Here is a 26037-nt window from a genome sequence, read left to right on the forward strand (position 1 = left end):
TCTTGCTGGCTAAGGCGTTGAGTAACTGAAGAACTGAGACTCAATTGAAAGTTAAACTTTCACTAGCTTTATTAAATGGCATTGGGATGAAAGCAGTTAGTTGGACTTTGCTCTGTGGAGCTTCAGGAGGATCTCTTGTAAAAATGATGTTTGCTTACTATCTCATGCAGTCACGGGTAAGGTGGAGGTGGCAGAGTTGTCAGCTGCAGAACCAAAGCTGGTGTTTCATTCTGTTGATCCAATGTAGTGGTAGAAAGTCCTCTATGGTCTAAGCAGAGCTTTATGCAAGTATGTCCCTTACTAGAGAGCGCACACAAACACTGGAGTCTGACTGCAGCTGTGTGGAGCTGTATTTGCTGGGGCCAGCTTGGCCTCCAGTGTATTAAAAAATGCTTCAAGTCTTGACCTACGTAGAAAGGTATCTCAATTTTTCATAAGAAGCTCTGGTTACCATTCACTCTCTTTTCTCATACTAAGACTGAGCCCCAGCTATAAGCTGCCTCCCATTGTGCCTGGTGTAGAACAAGCCCAGAACAAAAATGCAGTCTCTGCTTCAAACCTTCCATGCGCTAAGGCAAAAGGAACAACTCCTGGGGACAGTTTGATGTGTTAAAAGCTGTCTGAGCCTGTTTGCCTTATCTCTAGTCTTTCTTCCCTTTCCTCTCAATGTCACCTTGGTGTTTGGTTTGCCTTCTGCAAAGGTATTCCAGCAAAGTCATGTTTTCCTGGGATACTGCCTAATTGCGTGGGTAGACTGAGTTGAACTCAAAGCCTGTAGAGTGTACCTATCAGCCCTGTGCTATCTGCTCACGTGTGGAGTTATGACTTGCTAACGCACCTTTACATACCATGATGATTTTAATTTTAAGGCCATGGAAGATCTCCTAAAAACACAAGATTGTTGGGGAAGAAAAATATCACTTCTGGTGTGGTAATGTTTCCTTCTCGTAGATCTCCTGGGTTTAGTTTACAGTGGATATATCGCAGTGTTCTGCGCTCTTTGCGTTTTGGAGAATCAAGTCATGTGAAGGGGTTGCTGTGCTCTTTTCCAGAAAGGGAGGTAGTTGCATTTTAGCGGTGGATAAAACAATTCCTTCTCATAGCTCTCTTAACATGTTTACATCTCAGAGGTGCTTTGGGCTCAATTGGGATGCAAGACACTGTGCAAATGCAAAGATGTAATTATCCCATTTTTCTCTTCCTACTCCCTGCCTTTCTCCCTCTGCACTTTTGGCTCATCTCCTCCGCCCTTTCCTGGGCATTGTGCTGATGGCAGCGTTTATCTGCATTTGTCCTCTGTCCCTGACATCCAGTTATTGATTGGCATGATTAAAAAGAACTGATAATCACTTCACATTAATCCCATAAATGACTTAAGACACCAAAATATTTGCATAATGCATCTTAAAGGTGGCAGCTAAAAGAGGATAAGACCCAAAACTGCTTGGCACAGGAGAAATGGGCTTCCCACTCACCTGTGGGCTTGCTTAAGTAATTAGCCTTCTGCTTGCATAAGGAGGAATCTGAACTGGTTTAGCGGAGGAAGATGCAATGGGTGCTCAAAGGCTTTGAGATCCGAGCATCCTATCTCGTTGCTGAGATTGGGGGTGGGGGGAGCACGCGGGGGGAGCAGCAGGGAACATGACAGCGGCTGCTGAAATGAGAGTCTGTTTTTGTCTGCTACATCTTGTGAAAATCTGGAGCCAGACACCCGCTGAAAGTACCTCTGTCTAAAGACTTTCTGTCATAAACTTATCTGATTAGCAGAGAGCTAGACGACAGATTAGCCCCTGCTTCTGCACTAGGGATGGGCTCTCTGGAGCATTTGAGCAGATCTGCTCCTGTTGCTAGTGCTGATAGCCTGTAGGTGGGGGTGCAGCAGGTGGGGAGGAGGTAAGGGGGGGGATAAGAGGGGGATATTTAAAGGAAGATCATTGCTAGGTAATTCTGCAGATAATGCACCCTCCGTGTTGTCCTGCTGGTCCCAGGTGAGGACACTCTCCTCTGCACCAGTGAGTTGGTGGTCATGTGCTGTGTGTCACAGCAGAACAGAGTGGGTGCACTTGTCATGTGAGTAGAGGTTGGGAGGGAGCTGTGGATGTGGGAGGGAGGGCAATATTTCTAATATGTATAATTTTTTATAAGTGTCTCTGGTTCTTCTGGCTGTCATCTTCCATTTAGAAAGAGGAGAGGAAGAAAAATAGCTGCATTTAGCTTGGGGCAAGCACCTTGTGCTAGAAGGATGGGTGATTTAACGTATACTGCAAACAAACAAAAGGGAGACATTCCAACATTTCCATTTAGTATCATGAATACGTTTTAGCTTGTTCTTCCTCTTCAGTGTTTGTATATCATTTATTCAGGAATATTTTGCAAGTGGATAGCGGTTTGCAAGCAAAAGCATTTGCCAGCTGAACTGCAGTATCTGCTACAGTGAATGTCTTTTTGTGTTTGTGTTCTCCCTCTCCATAGAATGAAAAAAAAAGAAAAAAGACTAAACTAGCCTACTTAGCAGCAATCTGATGCAAGGATAACAGGCAAAATAACGCTGAACTGCTCTAATGCATTCTCTTGTCCCAGAAGGAAGAGAGCATTGTTTCAGGATGTGTTAGAGTGAAGAATTGAAAATGAGTTTTGTAAATACATCTGTACCCTTAGCTCCGAGTAACGCTGATGTCCGGGTTCATGGTGGGTTTCTCTCTAAAAAGAAAAACTATTCTTCAAGTAAATAAAGTAGTCTTGTGTTCCAACAGTGATGGAATGGAAAAACTTAGTTTTTCTAAGAATAGAAGGGTGGCAACTGATAGAAAACTATCAGTTATTTCAGTTCAAGTTTCCTATTAATTCTGGAATAGATCTGCCAGTTCCTACACTTTCAGTTTTTCCATGTGAGATGTAAGTTCTGGCCCACGCAAGTTATATCTGGCAAAACTGAAATCAGGAGCTCTGGCAGCTGCAGAGTCCTTTATGGGAAATGAGAGTTCTGTTTGGGAAGTGCTTTGCACTTAGTCTCCGCTCCCCAAAACTAGAGGAGGTTACCTAGGAACCTGATGGGTAGGAGGGGGAGAACCTTTCTTGAAATACAGCTATGTCACGGGCAAACAAAAGAATCTTGCGTGCGCACACACATACGCTCATACACACAAAAATCAATTATGCGGTGGCAAATAGGATTTCCTTAACTTGGTGCTTTTCTGCTCTGTTGCAGCCGTGATAACGACCTTTCCACTATCATCTCCAACCTGCATCAGAGCCGTCAACTCGTTATGCCAGAGACCCAGAGCCGCTGTGAATTCAAGAGAAACAGCATCGACGTTGGCTTAGGAGCAGCAGGTAAGCAGCTGGAGCAGGTCCTGCTGGTTTGGGATTGTTGACTTCCCTCCTCTCTCCTTCATTCCCTCATTTGTTCGTTTTTTCAGCAGCTGTTTTTTCTGTGGCTGTTTGTCTTACGCTTCGGAGTGAGCTATACGAAAGCTTTTAATATTCTGGCTAAAGATTAACATGGAAGGGATTTCATGGTGATGTTAAAGTCCTTTTGAGATCTCAGCCCTGTGTTATTCTCAAATCTGGTGGTCTGTGTTAAACTACTGGCAAAGGAGCTTGCGCCAGCAAAGAAGTGAAATGTCCCCAGGGTTAGTGTCAAGTGAAGCAGAAGGGCCTTGCAGAAAGCATGGTTTGATTTGTAATTTCATTAATCAGAGGTTCCCCGTGCTGCCTCTGTGCCTGCCAGCTCCTTTGTGAGCATGATTGTTTGGTTTTGTAGTGCTGCCTGGCTTTTTTTGGAATTTCACCTGGTTTCAACTTAACATGGTGAATCAAGAAATGCTCCTCTTGGATCTTGCACCGTGCCTCTCTGGATGTCAGTAAGGGAGCTATCGGCAAGGATGCTTTGGTGGTAGATACACATCAGTCAACAAGTGAGGCACTGGTAATAAACTGGAGATCTGCTTCTTGTTTTCAGAATCTACAATTTGCTTTTGATTACAAATAAAAGTTGAGGAAAAACTGGGAGTTATGCTAGTTGTTATATTGAGTGATCCCTGTCCTTCCAAATCAGAATTGGATCTCTCTGTGTATGTTAATGTAGACCTTTCCTGAAAATCTGTATGTTTGTGGTTTTGTTCATATGTTCTTGTAAGTCATTCTGTTGACTGTGTAACTTAACCCCGGATCTGAAGGGAACGCCACATCTAACACACTTTGGGAACGTCTTTGGAGGATATTCAGTAACGTGACAGGTACCTGGTTTGCCTTTTGCATGAGGCTTGACCCCTCTCCAGAAAGGTTCCTCCTGCCTGCAGTAAAATTTGTACTGGTGTGACTACTGTTGCAGTAAGGCGTTCAGTCCCATATATGTGTTGTGCTGAACTGGGGGATTTGTGCTATGTCTGTAAAGCAGCCATGGGTAGCTCCCAGTCTTTGCTTTCACAGCTGAATCTCCACATTCTCTTCATTAACCAATCTCCACAGCCCCTTTTCCTACACAGCTCTGAAAGCCAAACTGGACAGAGATACGTTTTTCTGTATGACCTTGCTTGAGTCTATATGTCTCAGCTGACCCTATATGTTAAAATGGTTTTTAATATTGTTTGCTTTACAGAGAAACTGCCGGGCTTGATCAGTGTTGCTGAAATTCTTTAAGATCCATAGCATTCCAGAAAGGCAAAGGGTACTTTTCATTCCCACCAGTGTTAAGCAGTAGAAAAGATTAGATGTAGAAGTCCTAATTCTTATTTGTTAGAATTTATGTTTGAGGTTCTCTGGTTAGCTTCACCATGAGAAACAGTAAGAAATATAAAACATAGGCACTGTACACAGGTTGTAACAGTGGGGACAGCAGTGCTTGGCTCTGACCTCAATGAAAGTCTGAGCAATGAAAAAGAAGAGGGCTCATTCACACAAGAGGCCACCAAGCAAGTGACAGAGCTTTTCAGGACATGATAGATTTGGTGTCTCTACAAGAGTTGACCAGCAAAAGAGTAGGTGGAGGGATGGTGTGGAGATTAGGTATCTAAAGGGAGAGAGGGCATTGTCACATCTCCGCAGGGACAATTTAACTCTGATTTTTCCCTGCTGTCTGGAGCCGGCTCACTCTACATGCTTGTTTGATTAAGGGAAGACTCATTTGCCAAAGTCTACGCAGAACCTGCCAGCTCTGACTTCAGAGCATGTGCTGAACTGGTACCTATGTCACCACCTCCCGGACATGGAAGTCAAGGGAACAGAAACAAAGTGTGCTGGGATTTGCAGCTGATGCTGATTACTGTTTTTATGTCTTGGTTCTGTTTGGAAGGGGAGAATGGTATCACTATTTGCTACGTATATAATTTTAAGAGAGTTAGTGTTGGGTTAGTTTAAAAGACTGGCTGTTGTTTAAACCACTCAGTTACAACAATAAGGGAAAAAGAAATGTGCCCCCAGTTGTCTGCTGTTTGTATTGTAGGCCTTTGAGAACAATACTGTGTATTTGGGTTATGAGAATCTCGCCCTCAAAAAGGCATCTGGAGATGGACAATGCTGAATGAATGATGTTAATGCCAATATGTTTAAAAACTCCCGCATCACTCATGACTATAAGCTGCAGTGCTCTCAAAGTAAGTAGGAATCTGCTGCTAAAATTTAGATTTATGGTTTGAAGTTAGGCATACAGTCCCAGCCAGTAGAGGCTGAACACTCCGGAGGCTGCTCTGCAGCTCAAACTGCAAATTCTACATGTGGAGGACGAGGGGTGAGTGCATACTGCTAAAACAGGATACAGAAGTGTGTGACGCTTCTTGGCTATGGCTGAGGCTAAGTAGAGGATTGAGAACAAGGATAGCATGAATGGCAGAGATTTGCTTATTGCAGGGCCCATGGAGTTAAGAAGAGGGTTTAAGTTGGTAGGGTTGGCTGGTTTATGATTAATTCTGTGAGGGAATTCCTTGATTTATAGTTAAAACCAGGATTAGAGGCAGTGCTATAGTTTCGAACAGCACGGACTGGAAAATCAGAAATATTACTGGATCTTTAATGGTCTTTGAAATGCAGAAAGGGGCTGAAACTAGTGGAAAATAATGGCATATGGTTAGTTCTGGGGCTTTTATGAATTCTGGGAGATAGGTGAAACTAGAGTCAGGGTTCAAGCTAGATCTGGGCTGATGTTCAGGTCAAAAGGAGCTGAAGAGACTGATGGAAGCTGGAACATATAAGACCTTTGGTTGGAAGAGCAGCACTGATATATTAATATCCTTGGAAGGCTTATGGATAATTTTTAAGTGAAAACAGGTCACTTTATGTCAATGGTGATGGTTATATTTGGGAGCAGAGAGACTGAAGAGCTTAGTTTGGGACAGCAGAAGCTGAAAGACTTAGAAAATAACTGGGTCCTGAAAGACTCAGATAGGGTTTGGCTCTGACTAGACAAGGATTTAATAACCCGTCTCGGTGGGTGTAATAACCACAGTGGTGGGCGCTAGCTGTTTGGAACAGTAGGCCTAGAGGAGGTGCAGTCTTAGGGCTTGGGATAGCTGGGACAAAAGAAGTCACTGTATTTTGGTTCTTGTGAGGCCCAAAGAGCTAGGAAGAGTCTGGAGTCACCAAAAAGAAACGGCTATGCTATCTGTTGTGTCACTTAGGTGTGATTAAGACCAGTGTAGTGATCGTGACATGTTGGTAAGTTTAGCATCTACAGAAATCTGGGCTAGGAAATCTGAGAGCTACAGTGCTTTGAAAATACACTTATCATAAAAAATGGAAAGACTGTTATTGCTAGGCTACAGCGACAAAGGGGAGAGGGAGGTAGTTATGTTGCTAGCAAGTAAAGTTTCATCAGAAATGTTGGACAAGATGCATAATGCCTTCCACCAGTTTTCGAGTACGTTGTAGAGGTGCATGAGTCAACCAAGGCACAGAAAGGCAAATTTTCCCAAGATCATAAAGCAAATGATGACTGAACAACAGCGCTCGGTTTCCTGTCTTGTCCTCCTTAACTTTTCTGCTAGACCTCTATGTTGTTGTTCCACTGTGACAATATGGAATACATGTGGATTATAGCCTACTTTGAGAGTCAGCATATGAGAGATTTGGGGGTGGGGTGGGGGTGGTGTTCCCCCCTGCTAGTGTGTGTACTGAAGCAAGACGTCTAGATAAGAATAGCTGACAGCTTAGTTCACGTTTGAAGTGTCCCCTGATACTGGACCGTTAAAGGAAATAAAGAATACCAACAGCAAAAAATCTACAAAAAAAGCAAAAATCTGCTCCAGCTGGTGCTTCTCAGTAAGACATCTGGAGACCCGGAACTGGCAGAGGTAACTGAGGCTTTTGCAACGACAGCAGAAATAGGTGGCCGAGAGGCGTGTACTGATAAAATCTAATTGCCCTATCGATTGGCTTAGGAGCCACCGTCAGCTGTGGTAATGATTGAGATATTCTTATGTGTTTGATACATGTTAGCTGTATCTCACTGCTCTGGGCCCATTGGGGACCTTAAGGTATTACAGAGATCTCTTAATCATGGAGCAAACTTGTGTGTGTTGGGCCTGCTCTGCAGCACTACAGATTTATTACAATTACCCCTGATGCACTTGGATTTCCTTAGGTCCCAGGGGGTCCTGGGTTTTGGGAAGAGCTGCCCTATTTGTAACTCTGAATTCTTAACTGGCTGAGGAAATCCATCTCACTGGTTTAGGATTTTGCCCATCTGCACCCTCTCACACTATTCTTCCTTCTCATCTGGGTTCACTGTTGACAGTGTTGTGTCCTCAGACTTTTAAGAATACTAAACTTCTGCCGCTTCTGCTTTCTCTGCCTCTCTTTGTGACTGGGAGTGGCGGTGCTTGTGCTTGCAAAGTAGAGAGCACTGCTTTCTATAGTCCCTGGATAAATGTCTGTTCACCAAATGGTTGTGCAACTTTCAAGTGTGCAAGTGTTCGTTGTTTCCAACACAGATTGAAAGAGCAGTAGATTCTTGTGGAGGATCAGAGAATGTAGGGCAAAGGAAGGGCACTTGCCTCTCTGCCAGCAATGTTGCTTTTCATTGATCAAAATGATATCCAGCTCCTCTTTTGAAGTCTAGGTTATGTCTACACTGGGTTTATATCCAGCTGCTAGGTTTAATCTCCTCCTACTTCTCTGGCCAGTGTTGGACCTTTTTTTAAATTTTTAATTTTTTTTTTTTTTTTTTTTAAACCTGGAGCTAGCTAATCCAGCTGCTGAGAGGAAAGGTTGGCTCTTGGGCAGAGAGATACTCCCTTTGCAAAGAAGAGAGGTGAGCTACTTCACCTAAGTGCTGACAGTCTGCAGGACTGCAGTTGGGGGGAACATATGTAGAGCCTACCTGGAAAAATAGGCCTGGTGATACCCAGAGCTCCCAGGCCAGTTTACCTAGGAGACGTGAATGGTCTCTCCTCCTCTCCTGATCCTGCGGACTTGATTTTCTGCTGCGTCCTTCCCTTCTGGTGGTGTTCTGCAGAGGAAGATGCTGGAGGATGCTTTCCTTGGTGCTAAGTAAATTGCAGTCACAATGGGGATATAATATGCCAAATGGAGAAAGAAAGGAAAAATGTGTATAATGGGGTCTGTACTTCCTTAGGAACACACAGAGGCAGCCTGCATTGGTGAGATTCAGTAAGAGGCTTAACAACATCTGCAAAGGTAGAGCAAGTATGCTCAAATGCCTCGGGGAGTGTGCATGTGGGAGGGGAGGGCAGGCGATGAGCCTAATGAGAATATAAAAGTCATTTCCAAATGGATCAGATAAAGGCGAGGCAGCAGACAGGGTACAGCACTGGCACTACAGAAGGGCTTACCTTGAGAGCGGATGATGGCACAAGGCGCTTTTAATCTTAATTGAGAGAGAGACACACACACAAGGATGAGCAGAGCCAGGGCTGCTTGACAAAGGCACAGTAGCAAAGCTGGCGGTTTGCACATCAAACATGGATTTAGAGCCCCTTTAAGCAGCTAGCGGTGTGTCTGTAAACAAGTCCAATCCCCTCTATCCAGTTTGGCTAATGCAGTCTGCGAGGACATGCGTGGGGTGGGGGAGGACGGAGGAGGCCTTGCGGGGCTCCGTGGCTCACAGAGAAAGTACGGGTGCCTTCTCCCTTGAGTGCGTGTGCTTTGCACGCTGCTTTAGGATTTGAACAAGCATTTTGCAATAGAGTCCTGGTCCCAAGGCCCTAAATAATTTCTCCCCTGCAAAAATCCTATTAATTTCTCCTCTTTCTCTCCTCAAATACCCTCTGTTCTGCAGTGCCAGATTTCATGACTTTCCAGTTGCAGTAGGACTGTTTGCATGGATAGAAGTGGAGGGATCAGGCTCACTGATGCTAGAGGAAGGTGGGTAGATCTTCCCTCTCTTCCTTCCGCCCCTCGTGATTAGAGGAAGTTAGCTTGATGTCTGAATATTGTCTGAGAGAGGGCACTTAATGGAGACATGGCAGAATATCAGGTCTCGCTCCAAACAGCAAGCAATTTGCTATGGTTCTGCATATAATATTTGGGACTGCGCATGGATTAAAGACCCCTTCCCCAGCGATTAGAGGCTGCTTTGGCTGAGGTGTGGGAAGCAGCAGAAGGCCACATTTCCAGTGTTGCAGAGCTCCCAGAGAGCTTGGGCTTTTTCTAGGCGTTGTTGGTCAATGTGGTGGAGATGACAAACCCCGAGAAGCCTTGGCCTCAGAGGAGTGGTGTCCTCAGTGACCGGTATAATTGCATGTTAACCTGCAATGATTCCTGTGGAAATCCCACGTGACAGGGAGAACGTGACATCTGTGTCCTTAAGGAGCCCCCCTTTAGGAGTCCTGCTCCGTTGGAGGCCATGTATGCTTGGTGCTTTTGCAGTCCTGGAAAAGTAGTGTTCATCTACATGTCTCAAACATCATGAAAGAGAGAGATCTCTTTTCTCTCTGCGGGGTTATTTGTTCTTCTGTATTAATGCGCCTGTGTCATCTTTCCACTTGATGTTCTGTTGACTAAGCAAGGGAGAAGGAGAAGTTTCAGCAGAGAACTGTAAACAGATTCATATTTAAAAATTGGGCTTGGAATTTTTATTGACAAGGCAGTGCTTGTAGCTCACGCACGTGGATCCGTAGCTGATCAAACTAGTTGTCTCACTTTCTTTGGGCCTATCCCTGAACTCTGTGTGCCTGCCATGGAGGGCTTCCCAATAACTTCATTTGGCTTTGCACTGAGACGTAGAGCTTTCATCTGCTAAGGTGGAGTTAATATTGGGGGTGAAAGAGAATTGGGATCAGGGATGTTACAGTTAATGGTTTGAGACAGAATCACAGTGAATGGCTGTTTTCTGAGCGTGTGATAATGAGCTAGGATGCAGACATGTTTTCATTTAACAAAGCCAAACAACAACAAAAAAAGCAGAAGCCTTTATTGAACTGCTGCCTTAAATTGAGCAGAAAATCAGCACCAAATGGTGCATCTAGGAGTTGTAAGCGCAGCCACCTTTGTTTACGTGTTTTACCATGAAGGACGGTTGTTTACCTAGGCAACATGAGGGTCTAGGCTCTGTCAATGCCATTCATCCTCTTGGCTTGGATCTGGAGGACTGTCCTTTCTTTGTGCTCTATTTAAGTTCATTTTTATTTCTTCCGAAGCCTTGAGGGAGTGGGAGGTAATGAGCATCCTTTTGTAATACAAAAGGTGGTCTTGGGAGGTGAAGGAAAAATGGGAAAGCCCAACATGGAAGCACTTTCTTTTGCTGTGCCCGGCAGCTGCACTTGCAGCGTAGGTTAGTGCTGGTGTGCGTGTTAAGGTTTTATTCTTGGCTTTGTCACTGCAGGAGGAGAAGGAGCCAAGGCAGTTTAGTGCCATGTTTTTGGAGTTCAGAAAACCAATCTCTTGGCAGGGATTTGAAGCCTGCTCCTGGAAGGAAGGTTCTTGTAGGATGGCTCTGCAAACACCTTTGGGACAGTCAATGATGCGTTTCAAGGTGTATTTCCCTCACTTGCAGGAACGAGTGCCACGGTTGGACAGGGCTCACCATGGCAGCTTAAGTAGCTTGGCCTCCTCTGTGCCTGGCATGAACAGGGCAGACTGGCCATAGTCAGGACAATGAGTCCGTCACTCTCTGGCAGTTGGATCAGCCACCAAACTCATGGCCAGTACACGCTGCGGCTTTGAAACTGAAATAAACACCGACTCTCTTCCTTTCCTTGCAGCTCTAGGAAGAGCAAGATTATCCTGCTTCCAAAAATAACCTCTTGCCCGCCCCCTGCTTCCACCTCCTTTCCCAGGTGCTTTACAGGCAGCTAGTAAAGAGCTGAAAACAAATCATTGGTACGGTGACATCTCACTGATGTTATATATAGAAATCCAGTACAGATTGTAATGTGGCACCTGACTTGTCTACTCTTGCTTGCTGCTGGGTGGAAGCACAGGGAGAGGAGGCAGTGAGTCGCTGCTCCTGACCCTGCCACAAGTCAAGTTGATACTTCAGAGCCAGGGTTTTGACACCGTTCCTGCTCCAGCGTGTGTGCGTATCTCTGTGTCATCAGGTTTGGATGCTGGGGATTTAGTCCTGCAGAGCCTAGCCTTCTGCTCTTGCTGCACAGCAGGGGTTACACTGTCCCCCCACAAGCTCCCCATAGCTGTGTGTCTGGAAAGCTTGCATTGTGATTAGATGCCTAGGTAGCAGGCATTGAACTGCTGCTCTGCTCCTCGTTTCTTTCAAGCAATCAGCAGGGTGCTCTGTGGCTCACAGCTTTGTGAGGTCTCTGGTGAAAGTGAGGGAGAAGTCCTGCTGAAGAGAAGGGGGTGTAGGGCTGCGTGTGTGGGAGAGATGTGTTGGAGACGACACATGAAAACGTTGACCCAGCCTTTTGCGTTGAGAGACTTGAGAGAAGTCCACCAGGAAAACAGACCTGACCACAATGAGCACTGTGCGTTTAGACCCCAGGGCAGGCAAACCTGCCAGCGTAGTCTGTGACCATGACTGCCTTTTCTTGAAGCCCTGCCAGCCCAGTCCCTGCCTTACAGCACTGCTCCAGCACGTGTACCCTTTGGCAAAACTGGCCTGCCCTGGGCTGATCTCGGGTAAATGGGAAAGACAACGATAACCATTACTGTGATTTGTGAAAGGTCATGTGGTGGGTGGTTTTTTTTTTTTCCTCCTGCTGTCTCTGCATATACAGGTAAGCCCAGGTTTCCCCACAGGGGCACAGTGAAGACCCTCAACTCCTTTCCCTCTGCTAAGCATGTCTGGTGACTTTCTACGGTTATTAGCCTTTTCAGTGCAAATCAAGGAGATGGGTGGGGATTCTCAAGGGTTAAGTTGCACGTATATCACTGTGGGGAACAGACTCATAAATTAAACTGGAATCTGTCCTAATGATGCCCTCTCCCCAGATGCAAGCTTGTGGTTTCAGACCTGGTCAGGGGAGTCAGCAGTGCCGCACGCTTTACGTCAGACATGAACAGACTTGGGAGGAGCTGTCCTAGGATGGCGGGCTGGGGGTTGGAAAGATTTTATTAACGATTTGCTGTGAGCAGGAAGAGGGTCAACTGCCTGTTTCATTAATTTTTCAGCTCTGCACAATCTTTTTGTTCCCAATTCCTTTTCTTCTCTTTGCTCTTCTCCCCTTTCCTGCTCTTCTCCCTCCTCCTTGCACTTATTTGGTTCTCAAACCCTTCCCCCCCCCCCCCTTCCTTTTCCATTCTTAATTCCCATCTCACATATGCACCCTTCTTCCTTTCCATTTCTCTTCCTCTCTTTAGTTCCCTTGTCCTCCTCCCTGTTCTCCCTTCCCCACCCTCCCTCCATCTCCAAGCTCCTCGGGAAGAAGACAATTTGAAGGCTTTCCGCTCTGCTCTCAGCTGAGAGGCTCCTTCCCTCAAGCCAATCAATGGCAGCCTTTCATCCCCAGTGGGGCTTGGCAAACATTAGATCAATAAGTTATTAGCACCATTCTGTCAGCTGTAATGTGGAGATTGATCGGGGCCGGGGCTCCTGCATGCTGCCTGGCACTTCCCCAGCCTGATAAAGATGACAGATTAAGGGAATAAGAAAAAGGAATTAAGGAGTCTGGCTGTCAAAGCTGTCACGGGCTGGAGGAGCGCTGTTTTTTTCAGGGGCTGAATGAGTGCAATCGGACATTTAAATGGTGCTAAGGGTACAGCACCACCAGCAGCTCTGTTGGAAATCACTCTCTTCAGCATTTGCTTTTCTAAAGAAATGCTGGGAGGCTTGTAGAAGGAGCAGCCAGAGGAGGTGTAGCAGCTGTCCTGGGTGTTGGAGGGAATACCAGGTTGCTGGCACAGGCCACACACAGAAGATTCAGCACGTAGGAGCCCACGGGGAGATGCGAGTGCTGTCCCTGCCGCATTGCCTTACCCACCTTTTGGCGTGGTTGGGTGTTGCGTGGCATTCCCCAGGACTGAGGGAGGTATCTGTGTCAGAGGAATGATGCTAGTTTTCATAGCTTTTTATCACAGATATATAAAATTGAGGCCAAACGACCTTTGCCTGAGAGGTTTGTGGTCCCTCAAGAAACATCTGATCCTCACTGGAATTGTGCTTAAGTCTTCTGATTTAACAAGCTTCCCCCTTCTCCTGTCTTACCCACTAGAACATGCTCCTTTCTAGAGCTGGAAAGTGAGTCTCCAAAAGGCCTGGACTTCCAGCCCATCCTCCCAGCCTCATTCTTTAAATCTTTTCTGGAAGACAGTGGGGATTCACAAGTTTGCAATTGCTAAAAAGCCTCTCTGCAGCACATAAAATTAATTCAGATCTCTCTCTTAAGTGCAGTATATCCTCTCCATGAGTGTTTTTCATACTATGAATATTTACCACCTTTCCATGGCTTGGTGCATGCTGTAAAAATGAATTTTGTAAGGATCTGGGAGACAAGGGGATGTTGGTGCACCTTCTCTAATAAACAGCCTCATTACAGACAGACAGAAGGATGGCTCCAGCGTGACCTGCACCTCCCTCTGTTTTGCTCCTTGGGAACTGAAATATTGGACAGTCCTTTTATGAGCTTAGCTCCAGCTAGGCAAATTGAGTGAGCACAAGGAGGTGGGAAGTAGCAGGATACTGTTTGCACGGTAGGAGGAAAGGCAGATGGCCAAGTGGTTAGAGCTGAGAAAGGGGATGCAGGCTCCTTCTCAAGCCTAGGAAAGGATGGTTGATATGTTCTACATTGGGAATCCTTCTACTCAACTACTGTCTTGTTGCGTGCTCTCGCAGCTTTCGTGTATGCTGTGGTTAACTCACATTTAGGAAGGGGTTAGTGACACTAGGCCTACCTTTGGGGTGCTACTTTCTATGTAATGCACTGAGATCAGTGAGTGATGGTCACTGACTTGCCTATTGGAGTCCTTCTCTGCTATTGAGAGGAGTGACTGCACAACCAGTCTGCCATCTCTCAAAGTGAGCGGGAAAGAGAAAAACCTTTGATTACTTGATATTGCATCCTCCTTGCTTTGTAGTAAGAGAGCATTAGTGTGTCCCATTCCTCCCTCCCCTTTGTTTCCTGTTTTTCTTCCTGTTTCCAAGAGCCTCTTGTCACAGGGAACTTGAAGTGTGATGCTTAGGAATGTTTGCAGACACCTTGGTCTAGGCTAGGGACAGTCCTGAGCCAGGAGTGCCCAGCTTGCTCAGCTGCTTGTACTATTTATACTATTAAGGCTGGTACAGCAGCTAGCAAAAGGATGCTTCCTGCCCTGGAGAGCTTGCAATCTAAATCTAAATGACAACCAACAAATAGATATGGACGTGGAGACATAAAGGAACAACCAGATAACCCAGTGCAATAGCTAAGGTTTGAAGCCTGCTGTCTGCCATGTCCCTAAAGCCATTAAGCTGACCTGCTGGGAGGAGGATGCTACGTTTATTTTGCAGCTGGTTCGACATCCCCTTTGTGGAGATCCAGTGGTATTTCCCCCTTCCTTGCTAGAACTAACCCTGCCCCATGAGCTGGCATGCATTTGTATTGTTCTAGGATCCCAAGTCCCAGAAGCCCACTGCTTCCCTTCCCCCAGCTTCCCCAATAATTTTTTTTCCATTCTCGTTGCCCTCAGTTACATTATGGCCCGTTATTCCCATGACCTTGTGCTTCACTCTCCCTTTGTTCCATTGATTCCTGCTGGCAAGGGATGGGGCCGATGTGCAGCCAGATTCCACGCTGCTGTGTGCAGCCTACTGCGTGGCCCCTCGTACGCCAGCCTTTGTTGAGAGCAGCTCTGGGCCTGCTGGGACTCGGCAAGCTGGTGCAGCTTCTTACAAAGGCACAAGCCCATCGCTGGGGAAGTAAGTCTCCAGGGTCCCTGCAAACCTGTCACATTCGGCACAGGAACAGACTGAGCAGCAGGGCTGGAGCACCAGAGTTTGAGCGGAGCGGCTCTCCTCTGGTGGTAGCCTGTTTGTGCCAAAGGAAAGGGGAGAGCTGAATAAACTGAGATGCTGCCAAGACATTTCAGACTGGTCAGTGGGAATTGTCATCTCCAGGGTTTAAGTTTGATGGGGGAATTAAGAGCAAGGGAGGATGTTTCCCTCTTCTTAAAATAATGTGAAAGGAGGTGAAAAAAGGACTCTCTTCTCGTTGGATGTTGGCTATCTGAGCCTGGGTGATTTCCCGTGTAAGTTGGCTCGGTTCTCTGTTTACTCAGGACTTCTGGGTCCAAGAAGCTTTCAGAGCAAAACCAATGATACGGAGAGGGATCGTGAGATAGGTCTTGATCTCTTCCCGTTGTGTCTGTAGCATAACACAGTGAAGAAAAACTTGATGCAATCCGTCGGCCGTAATTGGGACTTGCTCTGTGGTCCACCCATTTAACAACATTGGGAGGGCAAAAATTTTGTGACCACCTCATATTTGTTCATTTCCCTTCTCCACGTGAAACCCTGTGCTCGGTCACTGGGACGTGGGCTCAGTTCTCACTCTGCCATTGATGCAAGGTGTGTTCATGGTGCACCTCCTCTGCTGCAGATTCCCTAGTAAAGTGGAGATAAAGTCCCTCCGTCTTTGGGGAAACCTAGAGATAGGTTTCTTAATCTTCCCAGCTGACTTAGGCTCCCAAGTCCTCTCTTCAAAGCTGATAACGAGGCTTGGGGTTCTTAGATGTGTTGGTGAACATGACTTAAGTCACCCAGCTCTGCTGAGCGCTGGGAGGCTGAGGATTAGAGGCAGTGCAGGGAGTACAAAGCACTGTTACTTCCAGGTGGCGTTTCCACCCGTGGCCTCTAATCAGTGTGTCTCAAGTCCAAAGAGGGCTGTGATTAGATAAAACCCACGTTGTCCTGGCTTCTAGACAAGCTCGTTTTATGGTGCCATACCCACATCCTTTCTTTTTACGATTGCAAAGCCATGAGGTGATACTTCTGTATGGGGACAGAAGTGCTGTCCTCTTCCAGCTGACCTACTTTCCTGGCCTGTCTCTATTCACATTTCACTGTAGAAGTGCAGCAGGTGAGTGCTGGACTTTCTCTTCCCACTAAAGAGGGAGAAAAAATCCACTTTGATTTCTAGATCTTTGGGGAAAACATTTGACTTTGTTTCCAAAAACCTCTCTGGATCACTTCTGTACTGCCTTGCCAGGCTAGCAGGAGCCTTGAATGTAATGCAGGATCTGGGGACCTGCATGGGAGACCTGTGTGGGGGGGTGTGTGTGGTCAGGGCTGTGTTGCACTGGTGGCGGTAAGTGATCAGTATGCTCGGGGCTTCCTCTAGCACTTCTTACTTGTATTATTGCCTGGCTTAGCTTCATAACATTACAGTTCTACTGATAATGTCTTTCATTTTCAGCTTTAATATTAAAAAACTGCCCTGATTTGGCTTCCTTTCAACTGAAATGCTTTGTAGAAGGCAGAAGAGAGGAGGTAAAAGCAGAGATTTAGGGAACAAAAAAAAAAAGAGAGGGGGGAAAAAAAAGTCCCCCACAACCATCCCTTCCCATCCTCTGTCTAAGGTGGAGTGTTGCCTTTTGCAGGTGCATGGGCTGAGCAAACAGCTCTCTCTTGGCTTTCTGGTCAATGAGTAGCAATGTACTCTAAATGCACAACCTGTCTTTGTGAGGGTGGTTAAGACATCCAGAAGCTACACTGCCAACTCATTTGCAAAACATATTTGGTTGTGCTGCTGCTGCTGCAGAGTCACAGAGAGATGGGCTATGGATGCTCCCATCCCAATGCCTTCAACCACTGCCCTGGTTCTTTGTGTGTGAGTGCAAAGAATGGTTGGATGAATGGCGTGTGGACATAAAGGGATGAATTTAGAGGATGAATTTAGAGTATAGAGTCCTATAAAAGGGCACGTGTTTAGCAGGTGTAAGTGGTATGCCAAAGCTGTGCATATGGTTTAAGCTGTAAAGAGGAAAGGATTGGTGCTGTAATACAAATACATTGCTGTTTAGGTTGTACCCCAGAATCTGTGAGTTTATTAAGTAACTAATGAAAATGTGACTTGCCTCTTCCCTGCTTTGCAGCTAAGAAAGCTAAGAGGGAGGTATGACGTCTTATACCACTGGGCTGGAATTCAAAAGATTGCTATTCAGTCTTGTGCTCTCCTACTGACTCAGTAAATTTGGGGCAGATTGTTAGATCTTTGTGCCTCCATACTGGCTACTGATGATAATTATTGCCTTTTCCTTGCTTACTGTATATCTTCTTGATTTAGTCCCTGCACTTCTGGGGACAGAGGCAGTCTCTGACACATCCCGGGACTTTGCCTTAAACGAAGCGGGGGGGGGGGGGGGGAGAGGAAAATTTTCATTCTGTGATCTAACGAACTGCCATAAAAACTGCTGGGGGGGGGGGCAGCCCAACTACAAATTCAGTGTGTGGGATTTGGTGCTTTGGTACAATGTGAACCTGAGATGCTGGAAGGAAAATGCTGCAGTTCATCCTAGAGATTAATGCGCTAATGTGGGATCTCTCTGGAGGGCCAAGTTCAAATCTCGACTGCAAGACATCTGGGACCGTTCCCTGTGGCACACCGGTGATGGCAGGCTGTCACACCTGACTGTTCGTGCAGCTGCCAGCTCGCTTGCGCGTGTGCCGAGAAGTGGGTGTTTTGGAGACTGGTGGGGCATGGGTCGGGTGGAGTTGGTGCCGCTTCAGAGTTACTGCGCGATCTTGGTCTTCCCCTGCACAAGTGCAGCCGGTTGGGAGTGAGATGGGACTTGCAACCTGTCCTGCTGACGTGTCTGGGAATAGCAAGGCATGGTGCTAGTCGGAGCGAATGTCTGCTGGCAGATGGGCGCGTGGGGGTGGGAGTGGAATAGCAAGAGAGAAGGAGTGATAGGAGAGTAATGAGGTGCCTTGGCAGAGTTGTGAAATCAAGGAATCTTTACTGCTCATATTCTAACTGCTGTCACATGTAACTGGTGCTTCTGTCACCAGTTCTTCCATGGAGTCTCTTCTGCCTGAAGTACATAAGAACAAGCCCTGTTGGGTTTTGCTGCCTCCTGCCCAGGCTGGGAGGGGCGAGCAGAGCAACGGGACTTTTGTTGTTTCAAAGCCACAAATCCCGGATGAGAACACTTCTGAGGAGGATATATGGTCTTGGCCTCCAGCGCTGAGGGTTTGCAGCATCAGACTAACATTTCCAGGAAAATCAACATGAAGAATGAAGCATTCCATGGGGAGGGAGCTTGTGACTCTATTTGTGCTGTGTGGCCAGGTACTTCCTAGCTTCGATGCTGGCTTGGCAAGCTGATACTGTCTGTGGCTTTGGAGAAGTTATTTAAAGGGTAAACTGAGGCAGGAGGATTGATAAAATTCAAATTGTATTGAAAGGCTGACTCAACACCTGGGATGTGAAGTGCTGAGAAAACTTAAGTGCTGTCACTGGCTGACTATCCTTTCCCATCTGCTTTCCAATTGCCACGGTTTTGTTGTATTTACTTTGCTTTTGGTTATGGATGGTTGCAAGCCTCTGCGGTTGTCTCTGAGTGCCAGTTTTGTTAACAGGCTGGGTGACAGGGTCATGGCAAGATAAGATCGGAGGCAGCTTGTGCTCTTTAAAACCTTGAAATGCCACTTGTAACTTTGCAGAGCTCCAGAATTGCTCTTTGGATAAAGGCATTGCCTGGCAGGCTCTGCCCTCGGCACGTTAACTGTCTGCTCTCGGCACTGCTCCGCCTGTGGCAGCCACAGATCTGTGCTCTGGATCTCTTGATAAATACAATGCCAAGGCAGGAACCTGGGCTTGCTTAGCTGAATTCAAAGTAACGTGGAGTGATTCTGAGTATGAGGGACAGTTGCTTGGCTTAAAATGTCCCCTGGAACATAAATAATTTTGTTGTTCTTATGAACAGCACCAAGGGGGTTTGTAACCTTTCTTAACCAACACACTTTGGGCAAATTGCAGCAGCTTTGCGTGCATGTTGACTCACAGGCAGATGTATACTCACTCAAATATGGTGCTTGTTTGTGAGATTTTTATTTTTTTATTTTTTTATTTTAAGATGCTGCATCTTTAACAAGCCCTTGATAGATGAGAATTTGATGCTTGCAGTGACAAACAGTCTCTTCCTTCCTGCCCGTATGCAACATCATGCTTTCAGTTTCCCCAGCATTATTATGGGAGGATATTGATTTTAAATCTGTTCGGGGACGCTGTAATTGTATATTAGATATTTTGTGTTGGTTTGTAGGGCTGCAGTAATGCAAAAGGCTTGAGTGTTTCCGTACAATCTAGAGGGGGAAGATTGCTAAGGACCTTGAGGTTTTGAAGGAGGGGGGGGGGGAGAGATTGAGAGAGAGAGAGAGAGAGAGAGATACTGTGGTAGGAAGATTCAGAGATCTGTTGTGCTTTTTTTTTTGTGTTGTTTTTTTCCTCCCCTTTCTCTCCCCCAGTTGCTTTGCATCAGGGCATGAAAGGAGTGGAAACACCAGGGGGACAAAAGGCAACAGAACAAATGATGAAACTCAGTAAGGAAATCAACTGGATTCAGAATTTATAGCTTTAAAACGTTGCATTGATCAGTGTGTGAATAGTCATTATGTGCTTTTGGACTGCGTGATTAGGAAAGCAGATCAAGGCTCTCAAGATGATGATTTTTCTTACTTTCATTTTTTTTCCTCTGCTTGTAATATATGTGTGTGTGTGTCTGTGTGTGTGAGACAGAGAGAAGCAAAATACCAAAGTCTCTCTGGTTGCTTCTACAAAGAGGAAAGTACAACCTTATCTGATACTCAGGTTTCTCATCTCTCTTCTAGATGAAATTTTAGGTAAGAGAAGAGTATGTTCTCCCAACAGCAGCAGTGAGTGTCCTTTAGAAAGCAAGAAAGCCAGAAGTGAGTCCCCAAAGGGTAAGTGCTGCTTCTCCCTCCCCCATCCCCTTCCCCTTTCTTCTCCTTTCTTAAAAGTGGAACTTAATTGAAATTAAGGAGGGAGGGAAGGGAGGGCTGCAAGAGGCTGTGGTGTGGGAGCTGTAAGTATCCAGCACCGAGGGTGCATGAAGGAGGCTACCAGTGCACTGTGCTTTCTTTATCTAATCGGAGGGAAGCTTGCAGTGCAAGAAAGGGATTGCCGCTTAATTAGAGTAATTGTTTTATGATTAAAAAAGCAAGCTGCAGCTTTTGAGGTGGATTTTAGGGGTGTTACTTTTCAGGCAGAATGTCTTGATTACGTTTAATATAAAAGATAGACACAGGCTTACCATGCTGGCATCTGTTCCTTTAAAGGGAAAAAAAGAAGCCTAGCAGGGAGAATAGGGCTGCCTAGTTCTTTCTTATGCATTTATGGCACTGTTCCTATAGAGATGGAATCTGCAGAAGGTTTCTCTTTTTAGGGATTTTTTTTTTTTTTAAAATCTCCTGATTTGTCTTACGGTTCTTTCCTATGAACATGATTTTTAAACTTTCTTTACAACTGGCAAAGTGAAGTGGGTAATGGAGCCTGCAGTTAATGAGTTTGTCTCGTGGTTGCCTAAATGAGGTTTTGCAGGCCGTTCACCTAAAGGCTTTGTTGTTAAGTTCAAACTAATTAGCTGTCAGTAATACCCATCTCGATCACTGTGCTTAACCTGCACTCTTTGGCCACTAAAAAAAAATCCAAAAAACAGACTAGCTGTCTGAAGGTAGATCCTGTTTCAAGGGTTTGGAGTCCAGCAGCTGAGACTCTTCAAGGTGTATATCCTCAATAACCAATCCAGGGAATCTCAAAGGGCACTTCTTGCAGCAGTTTGTCCTGAAGCCTTCTTAAACTACATACCTTATATTATGCTATATAAAGGTACATTGTAGGACCTGTACTGCATCCTAATTTCACATAATGTTCCTGTATGTTGTCTCTTCTTGACTCCTTGTCCCCAAATTATGATCTGAAAGGCAGCATACTCTGAGAGGATGTTGAATGCTAGTGTCACTTAATACAATATTCCTAACACTACCTAAGAACATACTAAATCTTGTCTTTCATGTAACCCTCTCCTGCCTGTTAACTCTTTAATACAAGTAAAAGCGCCTTAGCTCTTTACTGGGCTTTTCTGAAAGGTGTAAAGAGGAACCCTATATGCTGCTACTCCTTACCTCTTTTCCTTGATTTTTTTTTCATCTGCCCTATTCCTGTTATCCTTGAAATGTTTCTAGTAGATGTGCAGGTAAGTTCCAGCAGGATGCTTCTATAGATTCTGAAACACATTTGTTATATAGGGGCATGAAACTCCTGTAACACACTTGATACGCCTGCTGTCATCTTGCTGTTTCTGCTGAGTCTGTATCCTTTGTAATTCCAAGACAGTGCATGCTGAGGAACTGAATCCAGGTAACAGCAACCTATGTGGCCTGGCTGAGAATGGGCTAAACTTTAATCAAGCCATCTATTGCATTTGGATTCATCCTAATAAAGTGGCAGAACTTGCATGAATTGATGTTTCTGCCATGGGAGCAGCAGGGTCAAATGATCCCATTGCGTTTCTTTCCTCTGGCCTTCCCACCATTTTTATTTACTTGAGTGGGTTGAGTGCGGTGTGAGGCAGATAAGCAGCCCCTGACTTTGCAGTATGCACTCAGGACCTAAATCCTGCTCCTTAACTCTGAATGACTCGGGGATTCCCCCAACTCATTAAGAGAGGGGTTCCTAGGAAGCCCTGAATAAAAGCAAACTTTCATTTTCTACTCCCACTTTCTTCTCAGAAAGCCTTCCCTGCCCTTTAAAAGAGTGTTAGACCGAATGGAAATTCTGAGCTGGGCCTTTTACTAATCTCCCGTGTTACCTGTTTTTTATTATATTAGATCATTGGGGAACCCCTGTTCTCTCCAACACTGTGGCAGGCATTTTAAGCCTAGGCTGTGCTGATGCTAGAATAGCATCCGAATAGTGAGGGGCTGAATAGGGGCAGAGACTTTTGTGCTTTTGGGGCCTTTATCTACCCACCCCCTGCTATGAAAAGGGGGTCAAAGGAGGGGCTATAGCCAGTGTTTCTGTGTCTTAAGCCCCAAACAGTGAGAGCACCTTGCAGCTGAGAACCCCCAGGAGACTTCCCATCCTGCTGGTCGTCAGGCAGCCTTCCAGTGGCATGGATACCATGGAGGGCCGGGAGGGAAACGATCCCTGTGTTTCCAGCTCTGTACTAAGGAGCTGGCTGGAAACAGAAGGATCCGCGTTGTGTGACAAGCCATTTTCAAAGAGGAGGGACCCTAGTGGCTAGTTACCTGGAATTTGGGAACTACTGCTGTGGAGTAGTGCTGTAAAGTGTGAGATTGTGCTAGAGCCCCAAGCTTGGCTGGGACCCAGATACTGTCAGTGCAGTTTGTGATTCAGGAGCGGGAAGGGAAACAAGGACGGATTGGAGTTCTGTAGCCTGTGCAGCCCCACGCTGTGCTCTGGTAGGAGCCAGGTCTGCAGTGTCTCCCTGGGAGGCACCCTTCCTTTTTCTCCGGCCTGGTGGTGTGCCTTGTGTGGGTGCTGGTCCTCCGCCTTTTGCACTCTGCTGTGGCGATGTACAGCTCAGGGTGGGGACTCTCCCCCTCCCCATTGCATGCTGGCCCTGGATGCAGCTCTTGCTCAGGGCACGGCTGCATTGTCTCTGAAACAGCCTTTTGAAGATGAGAAGTGACCCCGTGCCCGCGGCACATCTCGTGCTGCTGTGGCTGCGCCTGACAAGGCAAGGAGAACAGAGGCAGCCAAGTAAATCACTCCTTCACTCTGAGTGAAAAAACACCTGTAGGGCTGGAAACCCTTCCAGCGGGGAAGCAGTAACCTTCCCTTCCCCCCTCCCCAACGCTCGCAGTGTGCGCACCAGAGATCAAAAGAGAGCCCTATCTCAGTGGAAACAGGGCCGTGCCAGCACTGCTGTCAAACAGAGCAGAACGTTCTCGCGTCTAATATGGAAATGCGAGCATATCAGAGGCTCGGAGCGAGGGCTGTGCTGGCAGGTCACGGAGGAAGCTTTCTCCCCGGGAGACAATTCCCCAAGTAAAACCCTCACTCCTGCGGCAACAGCATGTCTGGAGATCTGCTTCTCCGATACCTTGAGACATGAAATAAAACTGAACGATTGCAAAAAGAGAAAATCAGTAAGAGTATTTTGGTTCCTATTTGAACTGCTGAAAAATAAATCTGGTAGAAGCCTCATCATTTGGGAAGATTTGAAACTGGACTGGACTAAGTGCTGGAAAACACACGTAGGGAACGATATCGCACTCGCCCCCTGGGGTGGGCTGATGAGCTCATATGCTGCTCCTTCTGCCATTCTCTTTTCTTTGCTACTGTAGATCATTTAAAACAAAACAAAATCTTATTGCATCTTTGGTTAATGAAGTAGACCAGAACCGGAGCCGGACTACAGCTGAGCGATTCCAATCCAGCCTCTGTCAATTTGTTCCTCTTCTTTGGGGGGGATATCCATACGGTGATTGGCTTGGCAGCTGTCCAGTTAGGCCAAATGAAGAAACAATATTGGGCCCCATTCTTGCTAACAACTTCACTGCCCCCCAAACCCATACTGCTGAATATGGGGAGAGTGGGTACGGGCCCTCTCTGCCCTGGCAAGTGACAGCTCAGGCAGCAAAGACCCTAAAGCCACTGACCAAGACCTGGCTTTGAACCTGGGGTGAGATGCTTTTGCAGCAGGCTCCTTAAGCTTTTACTGTGGTTCAGTAAAGGGAGCCTCGGCCTGTCGTAGGTTTGTTGTAGCAAAGGAGAGGAGACAGACAGGCTGGGTGCTTCTGTCTTGTCTGGGGAGGACGAGCCTTGGTGAAAAGGTTGTGCAGCAATGACATGTCCTTCAGACCGAGCAGAAAACCTGTGTCCTCCGAGAGCCTGAATTCTCTGTGGCTGCCACCGTCGGGACCCTGCAAGTGTTGGTGGAGGGTGAGAGAGGTGGGCTCCCCTTGGCTTGGGCGAACAGGGGGGCGTGCTGGAGACCGTGAAGGCCCAACAGATGCTTGCCTCGGCTGTGCCTTCCCAGTGACCGTGCCAGAGTCCATTTCACACCTGGCGGCTGGAAGAGATTTGGCAAGATCAGTCTCCCGCATTACCCCCTGGTAATGACAAAAGCAGACAGCAAAGCTTCAGCAAAGCTGGAATTATCGCTGGCTGAGTCATGTGAAATCTTCCAAGTTTTAAGTGTGGAAATCCAGCCTTTCCCTGGACTCCTCCTTCCTCTTAGCCTCCCCTTGCCACCCCCATTCTCCCTCCTCTCCTTGCACCTGAAATCTGCTCTGCGGCTGATCGGATAGAGTTTATGGTAATTAAGTGTTATTAAATCCCTTCCCCCCTCCCTTTTTTTCTCTAATGACACAGCTGGGGGGGGGGGCGGAAATCCGTGTTTTTCTAAATCAGGTCTGTGGCATGCGGCTTTGCTCCTTAGACCTTTGGTTAAAAGCATCAGAAGGGAACTGAAACAGTTGGTGCACTTCTGTGTTCCTGGGGGAGGTGGCAGGAGCGGCAAGAGAGCGGAGGAGGATGTGGGAATCTGGCCTGCAGAGTGACTGGGAGGAAAGGGGACCTGGAAGGGAATTCTGCCCCCCACCCCCCCCTCCCGCTCCTTCCACTGGCGTCTTGCAGGCTTGGGTACCGGAGGCGGGGAGTGGGAGGGAGCAGGCATGGCATGGCTGTCTTCTTGTGCAGCCTCCCTCTTTCGGGTCTGGTTTCTAAGTGTGATGCACACGGTACAGGGTGGGGACCCAGCTCCTGACAATAGCTACCTTGAAGCAGGCCATGAACCTGTGATTTACACAGGAAGCCTGTGGTCCCTGCGATGCAGATGCACGTCACTGGGGTAGAGATCAGTGGTTGCAGATATGGCCACAAATTGTTATGCTGATTGAGAATCCTTGCTGAGCTGGATGGCTGACCTGAGTTGGAGGGGACTGAAGTCATTTCCCTTTTGCAGAGGAAGAGTGCCTTGGGAGCCGGTGATGCAACCCTTTTTTTTACTGAAACTTTGTGCAGCTCGGGCTGTTATTATTATTAGCCCCTCCTATGTTTTGGGGAGGAGGTGGCTTCATTATGACATGTGAGGGTTGCATCCCCAAAATCTGAGCCCCTGTATGCTTGGTTGTGTAATGAGTTTGGTGGCAGACAGCACTTGCCACTAATGGCCTCTCATTCTGGCCAAGGCAGAAGTGAACAAGTCCCTAAGCTACTGTGGCAGGGCCACGTTTTACAGGTACTCTGTCTCTTGGACTGTATTTGTTTGCCACAGGCTATCTTTTCTGATAGCTAGCTTAGGGGCCTTTCTCTCACCTGAGAGAGATCCACAGCTCTTTTCCCAGCAAGATGTCAGTGCCTGCATATTCGTCACAGTGCTGACTCTGGTGTAAAGTAAGTGGCCTGTGCTCAGAGCCACCACCTTGAATTTGGAGCCAGTCTAGCAGCAGCATCACCTGCCATGATCCCCGAGGGACTCTGTCTGTGAAATGAGGTGGATGAAGGAGCACGAATCTGGGGCACACGGTAGGGTGGTCTTGTCACTCACTGAACTCAGCGGTGGTCTTGTGACTGCAGCATGGGGGGAGCCCTTCCTGCTCCCTCCCTTCCCTCTGCCTGTTTAGATTGTTACCGGGAGTTCCTCTCTGAGTAATGAAAAGGTTTTGCCTGTGGGGAAGATCCAAGATAAAATAGTGTTAGAGCAGCCACCGCCAAGGTGGAG

General features: G+C 46.8%; 1 protein-coding gene across 3 annotated transcripts in view; it reads left to right on the forward strand.

Moving 5' to 3' along the window:
* Window positions 1–26037, forward strand: part of SAMD11 (sterile alpha motif domain containing 11) — a 129286-nt gene that overhangs the window by 68813 nt on the left and 34436 nt on the right. For all 3 annotated transcript variants that reach the window (XM_076356333.1, XM_076356334.1, XM_076356336.1), the window contains exons 6-7: window positions 3209–3333; window positions 20156–20248. In XM_076356333.1, the coding sequence (XP_076212448.1) occupies window positions 3209–3333; window positions 20156–20248 (218 nt within the window). The remainder of the gene's footprint in view (window positions 1–3208; window positions 3334–20155; window positions 20249–26037) is intronic.

This window comes from Aptenodytes patagonicus, chromosome 19, assembly GCF_965638725.1.
Source record: "Aptenodytes patagonicus chromosome 19, bAptPat1.pri.cur, whole genome shotgun sequence".
NCBI lineage: Eukaryota > Metazoa > Chordata > Aves > Sphenisciformes > Spheniscidae > Aptenodytes > Aptenodytes patagonicus.